Below are 13782 nucleotides of genomic sequence, written 5' to 3'. Positions count from 1 at the left end.
AATTAAGGGCTTTAAAAGTCACTTGATGACTTAGGCCTAAGAGCCTAGCTGATTATTAAATAATTCCAATCACGCTTTAATCACGATTAAATCTTTTAATCACGATTAAATTGTTTATTACGATTAAATCTTTTAATCACGATTAAATTGTTTATTACGATTAAATCTTTTAATCGCGATTAAATTGTTTAATACGATTAAATTAACATTAAAAGCAGTGGTACCACAGGCTAATGCTATTGTCCCATATTTTTTAGGTACTTTAATGCAGTTATGGTAATGTCATGTGCTGTCAATGGTGTATGAGATGCAAAATAATAGATAAATATTTACAATTTTACATGGGGCATTAAATTTGATATGACGCCCCTAATAAAACCTAATTTAAAAATACTTTTAATTCATAAGGAATCATTTATATTAGATACATATGTAGTTAAAAATAAACAAACAATGAGTATTATGGAATTAGTGAACCAGAAAGATTCTCGGTTGAGAGTGGAACGGCTCGTGTCTGTGTGGTTGAGTAGATCGACTTGGTAGCCGGTCTGAAGTCTAACCGATTCGGAGGTCACTTGAAGGTCAAGCTGTACTGAGAAATCCGACGTGTTTCTCCTTTTTCGGACGGCCATTTCCAACACGCTGTTAAAGAGAACAAAAGACATCGCGTGGGCTGTAGAAGCAGCCGAACCATTTGATTCAAATGTCTTATTCACCGGTGCAAAATAATCTTTAAGAAAATTAACTTATACTCGAATGTTAGGTTATTGTTCGTCCGTACAGTGTTTAATGTTTCGCGTAATTTTATTTAGAATGTCCGTACGTTTTTTCAAGGTCCACCCACGAGCTCCAGAAACCGTCGTGAAACTGCGGGTTTGATAAATAGTCGTTCGGTGTGTTTCCGATAGGTGCTGAAGTCGATTGATAGTACCGTAGGCGGTGCATCATCAAGTTTAGGATCTAAAATCATGTTCATAGGGTAAAGTGAAAGTGTTTTCGTTTATAAGCGAGGTCTTACCTGTGGGTTGTGATCAGCCAAGTTCCGTCTCTCGCAAGGGTCGGTTTCTAGATCATACAGACAAGGGAAATCGTTTGGAAAACAGTCGTCGTAAATGTTCGAGTAGTTTCCGCAATTGACTTCCAAGGGAAACGCGTCTCGGTTGGTTTGGAAGCCTTCCTGACCACCGGTAGATTCGCGAACTGTCCTCAAAGCTTTGGTTACTTTAGGTTCTTCTTGGCTAACTGGGGCGCTCGAATTGGACTTTACTACGTCGTACCATTGGTTAACGTCCCGTTTGGGTACCGACCCGCAAATTAGTTTGTAATTGTCTTCCCGGATGGCCATCAGTCCCCAAACCGGGTCTAACGACAACAATAGTTCCCGACGCGGCGAATTTTGGTTGTCCTTCAACGCTTTCCACATGTCGATACCGTCTATTGGACCCAAGTCCCTCACGTTACCGCCAGCGGCGTGGTACAAGGTTGGCATCCAGTCGGTGATGTGAAACAATTGTTCCGAGACTCTCGGTTTCTGGAAAAGCGGGCTCCAAATCATTCCGATCCCTTTGACCCCGCCTTCCCAGGCCGTGTACTTTTGACCTCTGAGGGGGTAATTGGAGCCGCCTGACGGGAAGGTGGTCGTCACTTCCGCGCCGTTGTCCGTCGAAAAAATAATGATCGAGTTTTCTAACATCCCTCTTTCTTGCAGCGCCTCCACGACGTCACCCACTGAGTCGTCTAATGCTTTCAGAACTCCTTCCAATAGATTAATTATAATATATTATTATTTGTTTTTAATTTTTTTCAAGTTAAGACCAACCAGCGAAATTTCTCCTTCTTTCATTTTCGATGTATTTGAAAGTGTCTTCGGTTCCCGGTGGTCCCCGAACTGGAAGCCTGGCGTTCCCCCTGTGAACGGCGTGGTGGGCCAAATACAAGAACAGAGGCTACAAAAATAACAATTATTTTCGCTTCTACTCTTCAAAGACGTTTTTGAAGACGTACTTTGCTCTGGTTATGTCTTTTGATTACATCGAGGGCTTTTTCGTTGAGTACATGAGTCATGTATTCGCCTTCCCTGTCGTCCACCGCTACAAGATTGTCCCTCATGGATTTACCCTCGAGCACAATTTTATCCTTCATTTCGTAGAAAGGGAAATTTCGAGTATCGTTAATCATTAAGAATGTCGAAGCTTTGTGGCTGAAGAAATCGACGGCTCCCGGCCAGAATCCGTAATGCGAGTAGAAACCCCTCGCCAGAGGAGTGTAAGATGACTGGTGGTAGCCCAAATGCCACTAGGATACGAATCAGGTTACTTACTATGAGCAATCACTCTTACCATTTACTCAAACCAGAAATAAATCATGTCTCAAGTATTTATTGACGATGCAAAAATGAAACATGTACTTTCGCAGACTCAAGGAAATTGGGAACCATAAAGCCGTATCTTTTCACCAAACATTTACCGCGTGTATAATAATAGGTAGTAATAATAATAAAAGTAAATATCAGTGTTCCTAAAAATCCACCTTTTTGGAGAAAAGTCCAGGCCAGTGGCAAATAGTGGATAATAAAGAAAAATTGCATTTCAAAGCTTTAAAAAGTAATTGGAATTAAATTTTAAAGAAGTTAACTGAAAAAATGTCTTCGTTTGCACTGAACTTACAATGTTATAATTAATTATTCCAAAGAATTAACAGACTTTTCTAATGTTAATCAGCATCAGACCATTCATATATACTTGCTTTAAAGGGGCTCCAAAGTTCGGTGGCAAAAAAAAAGAAAATTGAGCATGCTTTTCATACCCCCCAACCCCTCACTCGGCCTTGGCAGAGGCGGTCAGAGTCAACCGTAAATTTCGCACTTTACTGACTTTACACTCATTTTGCCACCGAACTTTGGAGCCCCTTTAAGTAGCCCAAATCTTAAATTTTTGTTTTAAAATATTTTTTACTATTATTTTATAATTTTCTGTGGTAAAAATATTTACTGGCCACATTTGGCCAGACTGGAAACTAAATTTATTTTTGTCTAGGCCGGAATTTTCCACTATTTTCCACACTATTGTCCACCTCGGAACATTGAATACCCAAGGCACGAAGTTAGACCCAAGTCCTCGAGCGACTTTTAAAGCCATTAATTCACGTAGCCGGGTTACAATGCGTAAGAGGGTGGTGGAAACACCTTCATGCCACGTGAGCCAACAGCTCCTTACATTAACTATTACCGCTAACGTCATCAAATTTTTATCGAAAGGGGAGCTCAAAGAGATTGTGAGAAAACGCCATTAGCCAATGGGGAGATAACTTGCAATTAGAAATGAAAACATTACACTGCTTAGATATATTTAGTTATTTATCAGCCAATAATAACTAATAAATAATAATCAGTTAGGCTAATACCCAAGGCACCACCTTAGGCCCAAGTCATCTCGCGACGTTTTAATTGGAGATTAAATATTGTTACCAAGTATAAGAACGAATTTTCGCTCGCACCATTTCTTCTTTCGAAGTTTGTTTGGTGAATTATCAACTTAGTCTGCGCAGGTACATATTTCAAACTAACATTAGCAGTATAAATATTTATCTCTACACTTAATTCTGTTCAAACTAACTTTTCCAACAATCCGACTGACGTAGTTCAGCTTCTTGAGTCTTTGGGGTAACGTTTGAAAGTGCAGTGGTAAACCCCAACTTTCCGCCGTTCTTATTACATAATGTTGCGTACCTGAATTAATTAAAAGTATCGTTAATCCTAATAGTATGACCTTGGGTTGGGATATACGAACACTAACCCGTATGAATTGGGTACAGTCCGGTCATGAGGGCCGCCCTGGATGGCGTACACACAGGCTGGACGTAGTAATTATTTAATACGATTGAATCAGCCGCCAATGAATCTATACGGGATTGTCCGGCATTATTTAAATGTCACAAACCTCATTTTTAACTAATTTTAATTAATATTGATTGTACCTATATTGGGGGTGGGAATGTCCTTCATACCGTGAAATCCCACGTCATTCCAGCCCTAAAATACAATCAGGGGTGACGTTACGATGGATGATTTTTCAATTCGTATGACTTCACCGCCAGATTTGGTACCGACGCCGAGGTTATAACGTAAACAAATATTACTCAATCTTTAGATAATTAGACGCGATTTCGAAGTTACATCGCAATGTTCCAACTCTTATCGGCCAATTAATGTCGCGGGTTATCGATATAACTTTCCCATTAATTTTTCCTTTCCAAATTCTCTCGCGAGATATTCACAGAATCACGAATCAACGATTTCTGGTTAAACGCGACTTATAAATAGAATCATTTGACTTTAGTTTATAATAAAATTATCGATATTTTATTTGGGGTTTTTGCGAGGTGCTTTGTCTGGTAATAGAAATAAAAGGTGACTCACCAAGTCATCGGCCAGTATGAAGATGATGTTGGGTGACTTTTTGGACTTGTTGTCCACGTTTGCTTTGCCTTCCGCGTTGGAGAAAGGGGTCAGTGATAAGATTAGACACCAAATTCTTAACGTTTTCGAGCGAGTCATCGTCGTGTAATTACGGAACCACGGATGAAATTAGCTTCCAAATCTTGCGGTGTTCTGAGTGAAAGTGTTCAAAAATTGACGTGTCTTATACCCCAAATAAGATTTATAAAATAGGTCCTTACACTTCGGTAATTGGATTCCTAATCTAATGACAGATTTTTTGTTGTTATTTATCAATAGTTTCCTCGCCCGCTAATTCTTAGACCGATCGAGTTTCAATTTTAACTTGGAAATCCTAAGATATTTATATATTCTCTGGACATTATAACGGTGTAAATTACGCGGGTTAATAACCCATTCGGAGATTCGTTAAGGGTTGAATATTTTCCCAATGGACCTCTAATGTTGGTCTATACTCCTGTTTCACAAGAGAATCACAAATTTGCAAAAAATTCAATCTAATTACTACTGTCATATTTGACCCTAATAATTGTAAAGCAGATACAAACGTTTTACAATGCCCTTGATATTTTTGACGATAATTGAATGTAATTTGGTCAGTATAACGCGATCTAAATTGGTTTCAAAATTCTACTTATACACCAAGTCTAAATAGTTTTATAATTTATTTTGGGATACGTGAATATTTCTATAATTTAAAATTATTTCAACTTACCTTTTCTAGATACGCTAAACTAAATTAATCTTTAGATAATAACGGTTGATATGGGACAATCTGCACCCTAGGTAAAAGAGTACATCATTCAATGAAGGCAAAATAAATTTTGAATAACCGTTAAAATGAGCACCACACCTTGAGCTATACAATCAAGGTTATAATACGGAATTAAGTAATTCGACGAAATTTAAATATAATAGCTGCCTGAATTCATTCTAGTGGCATCTTTGCCGATACGTATGGGTTACCAAGCGTTGTATTTACGTGTCTTTTAATATCTGCTCCATCCCGTTAAGTATTTAATAAGAAATTAAGTCAGTTACAATAAACACCGTCAAAATATCTTGTCAGTTAAATTAATAATAGCTCACGCTGCAAATTTGACGGTGGCCAAGTAACAAAAAATTGTCATTTAGTTCGAAAATATACCTTTACTTTATTAAAACTGGCTTTATATAAAACAGTGCCAATTTATCAACCCGAATAATATTAACCCCAGCATTTGCCAATCTAAAATCGTTTATTGGAAATTATCTGGATTAAATGATTTAAATCATAAGCAAGTGAAAGCTTAAAACAAGTAGAATTTATTGCCTCTTTTTCGTCACCAGGCACGCCCATATAACAGGACCGTACTTGTAATATCCTGTGTATTAGGATTTAATAAAAATTCCCACGAAAACCATCCAACAAGCTTAGTTAATTAATTTAAAATATGATAAAAATGGTTCACGGTTTTCTAATTTTCTCTCTTCAAAATAAACCGCAGGTGTTCTATTTTTAATTTTTAAATATTCCCAATTCTTGTGACTTTGTTTTCTTTTGATTCGTCGAAATTATTCAACAGAAATTAATGTAACACGCGGTTGTAGAATGTTTTTGGTATTAGAAAACGGGTTTAGTCAAATACTTAGAGCCGGGCGCCAGGACTGGGGTACTTTTTCGTCAAAAAAAGATAGCGAAAAAGTAATATAACACTATCACGTGGAGGGACCTCAATTTGTCGGTGGGGAAAACAAATCTTGATGGCCCGGGGTGGACACGTCAAGTTCACAGCGTACGTAAGAGCCGGGATGATACGTAAGGAAATAGGCGGTCGGATACTCAAGGCCTCTTTGCCATTTTAAGTTGACGTAAAAGGATTGAGTTTCAAAACGGGTTGCGCAAGGACGCGCTTATTAATTCCGACTTGGGCAAGGTCGGCCAACTTGAAATGCGTATAGACGAATTTTGGCGCCAAATAACCAAGTTGCCAACTCGCTTATTGGATAGCCTTCTTTGGCTTTTAAATTTAGTTTATTTGGCGGTATTTATTTATGATAGTTTATTTGATGGTATTTATTTATGATAGTTTATTTGGAGGTCTATTAAAATTTATTTTATAGTGTACCGGTAATCGTTGTAAAGTTTTTAATTTTAATTACTTAGTTTACACTTAGGTTTACACTAGTTTAGAGTATTGTTTATGCCAGATGGTTAATGTAGTTTTATTCTTCACAGACGTTTTTCTAGTACTCGGAATTGTTTATTCATTATCCACAAATTTTCCGATTTATTTTAACTTATTTAATTATGTTTTTTTACGCAACCTAAATAAAAGTGGCATTTATTTAAATAATTGTTTGTTTTATTTAAATAATAGGCTTATTCACTTTCGATTATTTAAAAAAATTTCTATTTTTATTCCACTATTGGTTATTTAAATAAATATTATTTAAATATCGCCGAGCTTATTTTATTCATGGATAAAAATTAATCGAATGCCGAGCACTACGTTTTTCCCAATAACTAGATTATTTTGTATTTCAATTATTTCAATGGAAACCAGTTTCTAATATATTATAAAACGTTGTGAGAAAATTGCGTTGAAGAAAAATTATTGGCATATTTCTACCAGCCATATTTGGCGGGTTAATTCCCAAAACTGCGCGTTTTTATCATAATCATCTAATTATTCGATACGGGCCCACTAGTGAAGCTAGTCACGCGCTTTCTTACGACGTTTCCCAACTTATATACATGATCTTAAGAATATCTCCACCATTTTCTGTTCACTATGAAAACTGATTGGGCGTCTTTATAGAAGGCTCCGTCTTTTCGACTATAAAAATCTGATATTATTATTCCCTGATCATCTTTTAATTATGCTTAACTTTGCCTTAATGTTCGATCACCGACCAGATCAGAATTTGAACCACTAGTAGCGATATTTTTGCGTAAATTAATAGTAATAACGAAAACCAAAGTTTTTTCGTGTTGACGCTTTACTTGATCAAAATACGGACTTTAAGTAAAGACTCAAAGGTGGGTATTTAGCCACGAGGGACTTGACCAAATAATGGTCAATTATAGACTCGTACGCGGTTAATATAACAATAGTAGCGACGCAGTTTTGAGGATTTTCCAACTTGACGGAGAAATTTAAATTATGTCGGTTTTCAAGGTCAAATACAAGAATGAGAGTTTATTTTATTTATCAACCGCGAAACAAAATCTTTTACGTTTCTTGCGTTCGTCATAATTATTTTGATAGTGTTTTTATGACATTGCCAATATCAAGGTTATCTATCGTTCAAAAGACAGAGAATCGTCGAAGCGTAAGATTTTCACCGGTCTAACGATTTTTTATGTAACTATTGTTTACATTTGTGTTCAGTTTTCGCCTAAACTCTCATTTTGTTAGTCCCAAATTAATAAATTTATTTACGCGGCCAGGTTACTCTGCTAGAGGTAAAAACCTTATGGGTTTGATAATTATTTCGTGACCTTTAATTTTAGATTGAGTATAATATATTTATCTTACGAAAGATTTATCCAGCTAGCCCATAAATATGAAACATGTACCTTTTTAAGCTTGAGCCGAGATTTTATTGATAGAACTTTAATGCGCCTAACGACGTAAAATGTAAAAATTACGAAATCTAGGAATATTTATTTACTCCTGATATAATAGTTTAGAAAATTAGAATATGGCGTATTTCACCAAACACAATATGTTCTCTTCCAAAACGTATTTTGAAGGTACATGTTTCAAGAGCATAACATTAGAGATATAAGGATGTTGATCCATCTCTAATTATAGTTATATTATATACTTCTGATAAAACTAAAAATCGATTTATGAAGTGTACCCACTCAATCGGACTTCGTTGGAATACCTTAGTCTTACTAATTCTGACTCTATTAATTTATATTTATCTGTTTGAAGCAGGTGCGCCAAGAAGACTTAGCAACGTTACTCTTTTTCTTGCCGCTTCAAACGCGAGTGAGCATGCGATTATTGGATCGTCTTGGTACACCGAAGGATCCTTGCACACCATTTAAGTCTACACCGACCGTTTACCCCGTTCTCTTTGACCGCTTCCCGACCTCCACTACCGACCACCACCAGAAAACTCACTTCCCCGAATCAATTTCGTACCCGGGGTGTTTGTGGCTCACCTATCATCCAGGATGGTGTCGAAGAACAAGTCTGCCAGTAAGATTCGACTGGTCTTCGACGAGAACTCGGGAGAGTTCGAACCAGAAGATAAAAGTCCCAAGAAAGTCGACTCTAAAGACTTGAAGACAACCCGTCAATGGGTTGTCCTACTCCTGCTGGGAGCCGGTAACCTGCTAGTCGCCGCTTGTATGTCGCTGCAAGCTCCTTTTTTCCCCCAAGAGGTAATACCGCCCTTGTAATTATAACAATTACCCACCACGTTGCAAACTCGCGACAAGTTATAGAAATTATTCCTCTACGTTAACCAATAATTAAAAATTCATTGATGTACTCCCATTATAACATTGTTGTTACCTTGGCGGTCTTAATACTGATCTGAGATATAATTTTCTTCCAAATCAATTGGCTCTCACGCGGATCAATATCCGTAAAATGTTATTTACATACCATAGAGCGTTTTTCCCCGATTGGAAATATGGGCTTAGGGTTCTACATTTAAAAAGCGGTGTTACGTGTAGAGTTGTCAAACTTGTCATAAGTTAGTTCAACCTTGTCCCTTCCTATTCGATGTTTTGCAAATTAAAGATTTATAAGTACTTTTTAAATGTAGGCCGAACGGAAGTTCGTCACACCCAAGGAGTATGGTATTCTATTCGGAACCTATTACTTAACCGTGTTTATATTCTCGCATTTATGTGCCAAAGTGGTAAATTGATATTTTTTCCTAGACAGGTTTAAAAATAGCGCTTTAACGTTTAATGGTATTTACAGATAAGTACCGTCTCGCCCAAGTTGATGTTCGTCTCGGGGCTGCTCATGACTGGAGTTTGCTATATTTTATTCGGGTAGGCGTTTTTTCAATATATCTTTTCTATTTGAAGAACTGTCTGGGTTAAGTACGAAATTTCTTTTAGCTACTTACATCAATGTCCGGGTGGTTTGACGTACAAGACTTTGGCCTTCGCTATCCGCTTCGTGGAAGGCGTGGGCTCAGCCGCTTGCAAGACCGCCTGTTCCACCATTATAATGATGGAATTTCCGGATTCAACTTCTACGCAATTTGTAATTACTTATTCAGAATTTAGACAATTCCTCGGAACAATGGTTTTATTTTTGGTTCTCTTTTTACCACGTAGTCCAACATCGAGATGTACTTTGGTGTTGGTCTCTTGATTGGTCCCATTGCGGGCGGTATTTTGTACGAGGTACGTTCATCTAATTGGGGTATGGTGATGGACAATCACGTAATCTCGGTACAAACTTGGGCTCCGTCTTCGCAGAATAAAGGGTACACCACCCCGTTTCTGGTATTCGGCATCAGCGTTATCGTCTGCACCATTTTAGCGTCCATTTTGCTCCCAGGAAGTCCGGATGATGACGAGGATGAAATTCCGCTTAAGACCAAGAAAGGCGGTACCAAGTCTTTCTGGTTGAACGCCACCGTGTTTGTTCAGTATTTTTCGGTGTTCTTGGCGACCATGTGTGTGGGCTATAACCAGACCGCCTTGGAACCTCACTTGCGACAGGTACACGCGTTTTCCTTAGTTCGTTTAAGGAATACTTACAATTGCGTACTCTTTCCCTTAGTTTTCGTTGTCGCCAGTGGCCCTGGGTTTGGTCTTTGTGGTCAGCGGAGGGCTGTACGCTTTGGCCTCGCCCGTTTGGGGCACCGTTTGCGAAATGCAGGTAATTATTCAAACCTATTCGAGTATGAGGGGTCTTAGGCCTAACGTGGCCGTTTTTTTGTCAGAGGCGACGAGATACTGCTTGTTTTTCACGATTTTTGAGTCCCTTTAACGTCAGTATATCCTCTGGTAAAAATTTCTAGCTGCTTTCATTTTAATATTGCTATTATCAAAAGTAAATAAAGGGAAGAGTATCATACTGACCTCAGATGTTCTAACTTCTACTACGGATGACTTATTTTTAAATGCGCTCCTGAACAAAGTGACACAAATTACCAAAATAATTGTGAAAACTCGCCCATTTTTCTTAAAAAATTATGCTATTATAAAGGATTCTGGAAATAATTTGAAACTTGTTTGGATAATTTTCATAATAATATAATTATTATTTAATAATTATAATTACAAATTATTGCACTTTGTTTAAAAAAAGTAATTTAGCCTTAGAAATTAAAAACTGAAGAATGATATTTTTTTGAAACACCAGATTAGTTTATTTATTAAAGACTCAAAAGAAGGGAACTATTTTTTCCCGCAGCGGAGTCCAATTCTTGATAAAGCCCCTGTAAAACGGAATGGTAATGGAAGTGAAATCTTGAAATGTTTGCCCCTGTAATATCTCATCGCGATAGACGGCCCAAGGTCAAGACTTTCTGTCCCTTTTTACTTCTGGTATAATATTATCATCATTTAAATAACTATATTAATTGAACTGTTCACTTTTACTAATATTTATAGACATGTCCTAAAATAACATCGGCAGTTGGCTCCATGTTGATCATAATGTCCTTTCTACTGATTGGACCATTAACCTTCATCAACGCCAAAACGTGAGACATAAATGAAAACTCTTATTTTCCAACTTTTTTATTTTCAAAATTCTATAATAGCCAGCTTTGGATGATTGTGTTCGCGTTGGCCATATTTGGAGTTGGTCTCGGGGCGTCCCTCGTCAGTGCCTTCATCGATGTCCTTCGAGAAACTTTGTAAGATTATATTGTTAGATCATGGATTAAATAGCTAGCTTCGATAAAAGATGAACCTCAACATTTAAATACGGTTAGCTTTGTGTTTCAAACTCCACCTAGTGAATAGTTTGTTTTCTGGATACAACGAAACCGACACCATGGTTATGAACAAAGATATCCAACCAAAGAGTATGAACTCCAGGAATGGAAAGAACGATCTCATTCGCTTCTGCGCTTAGTTGACTTAACTTCCGGTAAGAAAATCAGATGGAGAATAGGTACATGTAATTTTCACCAGAGAGAGAGAGAGCTCTACAGTTTCCATTCCTGGTGTCTAAATTATTTGGTCCAGTGTTACCATGGTTATAGAAGGGGAAATGTGAAACAAAAACAACGTGAACTCAGTGTAGAGTGCTGCAGTACATATTTAAGAGAAGCTATTTAATTAATCCATAGATTAATTTTGAAAGTTTTCGCGTTTGTTTTGTTTTGTTTACAATTGAAATTTCTATTAATTCCAGAAAACGTGGTTTCCCCAACGATATTTCCACATTCGCCTTAGCGTCTTCGCTGTTCTCGTCTGCGGTGGCTCTAGGGTAAGATATAAGTGTGCACCAGGTGGATCGAAAAAGATAATTTCGCCGCTAGTGGCGCGACCGAGCCAGAGGTCCTTTAAATAGACGGGGCCTGATTATTCCGTAGGTAGTCTTGACTACAAGAATTTATTCCATGGGCAGTCCTTTCAACAAGAATTTATTCCATCTACAGTCTCGACAACAATTATTCCATCTTCAGTCTCGACAACGAGTATTTATTCCGTCTTCAGTCTCGACAACGAGTATTTATTCCATCTTCAGTCTCGACAACGAGTATTTATTCCGTCTTCAGTCTCAACAACGAGTATTTATTCCGTCTTCAGTCTCGACAACGAGTATTTATTCCATCTTCAGTCTCGACAACGAGTATTTATTCCATCTTCAGTCTCGACAACGAGTATTTATTCCATCTTCAGTCTCGACAACGAGTATTTATTCCATCTTCAGTCTCGACAACGAGTATTTATTCCATCTTCAGTCTCGACAACGAGTATTTATTCCATCTTCAGTCTCGACAACGAGTATTTATTCCATCTTCAGTCTCGACAACGAGTATTTATTCCATCTACAGTCTCGACAACGAGTATTTATTCCATCTTTAGTCTCGACAACGAGTATTTATTCCATCTTTAGTCTCGACAACGAGTATTTATTCCATCTTTAGTCTCGACAACGAGTATTTATTCCATCTTCAGTCTCGACAACGAGTATTTATTCCATCTTCAGTCTCGACAACGAGTATTTATTCCATCTTCAGTCTCGACAACGAGTATTTATTCCATCTTCAGTCTCAACAACAAAGATTTATTCCATCTTCAGTCTCGACAACAAATATTTATTCTATGGGTAGTCTTAACAACACCCGTTTTCAAAACGAAAACACGCTAACTCTGATTAGAGGACCTCTTGTTCGGTCACGCCACTAGCGGCTAAGAGTTCTTCTCACATTCTGATTCAATTGTGTAAATATCATTTAACGTAATGTATAACAGAAAATTTTTAATTAATTGTAGTTATTTTGCTGGACCTTCGATCGGTGGCTACCTTTTGGAAACGATGGGATACCGGCAAGGAACCTTGATCTTCATCTATTGCGAATGCGCTCTGGTACGAGATCTTGTTTTTTAAATTACAATCCTCGAAGTCAGATTGACGTTGAACTTAATTTTTAGCTTTGTCTGTTAACGTTATACATCTTGTGCGAGAACAATGGTGACTGCGAATGGCCGGACTACCCCGACTTGGAGGAATCAGCCCTTCTGATGTCCACGGCGACATTCAGTGTGGAAGCATTCGACAGCGACACTTTGGAGTTCCCGTACAAACCGGAAGGATTCCATGGCTTCTCCATCAAATCCAGTTACAGCAAGGTAAAGGATAGGGTCCGGAGGGTCATGGACTTCAACAGAAGACCGGCTAGGAATTACGGAACTACACTATAAAGATGCGAATTTAGCTAAAATTAATATTTTTCTCAAGTATTATATCAATATTTATAAGGTGCCTCTTTAAACTATATCTATTTTTGTTATTAAGTTTACTACGTATTTATATTTCGTTTGTTTATGGTAATTAAATATTTTTCAGTAATTATTTTATCGTCATTCTTTCGCGATAAAATACACTCGCGCCTCTTGTTCGTAGATCTCGAGAGGCACTTTGGAACGAGCGAAAGCGATTAAAATGATTTTCCTGTTAAATTACTTTATGCGTCATAGTACAAATTTCGTCTCGTTAATAGTCGGTTTTTGAAGTACTTAAATTACACCTATTTTCCGTTTCAAATCGATCCTTTGGGCTGTATTTTTCCGCATTAGGTAAGGCCTGATGTCAGACGTAATTTGTTGAATCACACGGTCGCATTGTCTGTCGCCCTTGCCCTTGGCATACGACCAAAAGATAAAAAGAATACTTAAA

The 13782-nt window shown here is 37.6% G+C and overlaps 2 protein-coding genes across 3 annotated transcripts; one reads left to right on the top strand and one right to left on the bottom strand.

The window, feature by feature from the left end:
- Nucleotides 1-383: 383 nt before the first annotated feature.
- Nucleotides 384-4555, bottom strand: LOC149952671 (arylsulfatase B-like). The gene is made up of 9 exons (XM_090169788.1): nt 4418-4555; nt 3976-4030; nt 3795-3899; nt 3615-3727; nt 2005-2295; nt 1820-1946; nt 1019-1755; nt 824-960; nt 384-642 (listed from the first exon to the last, which is right to left on the bottom strand). The coding sequence occupies exons 1-9, from the start codon at nt 4553-4555 to the stop codon at nt 402-404; spliced, it is 1944 nt and encodes a 647-aa protein (XP_090025914.1). The 3' UTR covers nt 384-401.
- A 2689-nt stretch (nt 4556-7244) lies between these two features.
- LOC149952670 (MFS-type transporter SLC18B1-like) lies at nt 7245-13458 on the top strand. Of its 2 annotated transcripts, none has more exons than XM_090168700.1 (13): nt 7245-7478; nt 8386-8837; nt 9227-9322; nt 9388-9461; nt 9531-9678; nt 9753-9821; nt 9897-10142; nt 10204-10302; nt 11040-11131; nt 11192-11287; nt 11791-11865; nt 12879-12972; nt 13038-13458. In XM_090168700.1, the coding sequence occupies exons 2-13, from the start codon at nt 8628-8630 to the stop codon at nt 13305-13307; spliced, it is 1569 nt and encodes a 522-aa protein (XP_090024826.1). In that variant the 5' UTR covers nt 7245-7478; nt 8386-8627; the 3' UTR covers nt 13308-13458. The 2 variants fall into 2 exon arrangements, with proteins under 2 accessions (XP_090024826.1, XP_090024827.1); XM_090168701.1 differs by having other exon boundaries at nt 8383-8837.
- Nucleotides 13459-13782: the final 324 nt, after the last annotated feature.

Source organism: Leiobunum rupestre, chromosome 3 (genome assembly GCF_980474605.1).
Source record: "Leiobunum rupestre chromosome 3, qqLeiRupe1.1.hap1, whole genome shotgun sequence".
Taxonomy (NCBI): Eukaryota; Metazoa; Arthropoda; class Arachnida; order Opiliones; family Sclerosomatidae; genus Leiobunum; species Leiobunum rupestre.
Note: the sequence above shows the minus strand (reverse complement) of the source record. Positions and strands in the feature narration are given on the sequence as shown.

Excerpts from the sequence above, each read along its gene's own strand:
- LOC149952671 (XM_090169788.1), bottom strand. The coding sequence starts at position 4,555 with ATGACTCGCTCGAAAACGTTAAGAATTTGGTGTCTAATCTTATCACTG. Across the intron at positions 4,031-4,417 it reads TCATACTGGCCGATGACTTG|GGCTGGAATGACGTGGGATT; the intron begins GTGAGTCACCTT and ends ATTGTATTTTAG. Across the intron at positions 3,728-3,794 it reads ACTGTACCCAATTCATACGG|GTACGCAACATTATGTAATA; the intron begins GTTAGTGTTCGT and ends TAATTAATTCAG.
- LOC149952670 (XM_090168700.1), top strand. The coding sequence starts at position 8,628 with ATGGTGTCGAAGAACAAGTCTGCCAGTAAGATTCGACTGGTCTTCGAC. Across the intron at positions 10,303-11,039 it reads GCACCGTTTGCGAAATGCAG|ACATGTCCTAAAATAACATC; the intron begins GTAATTATTCAA and ends TAATATTTATAG. Across the intron at positions 11,288-11,790 it reads GATGTCCTTCGAGAAACTTT|AAAACGTGGTTTCCCCAACG; the intron begins GTAAGATTATAT and ends TATTAATTCCAG.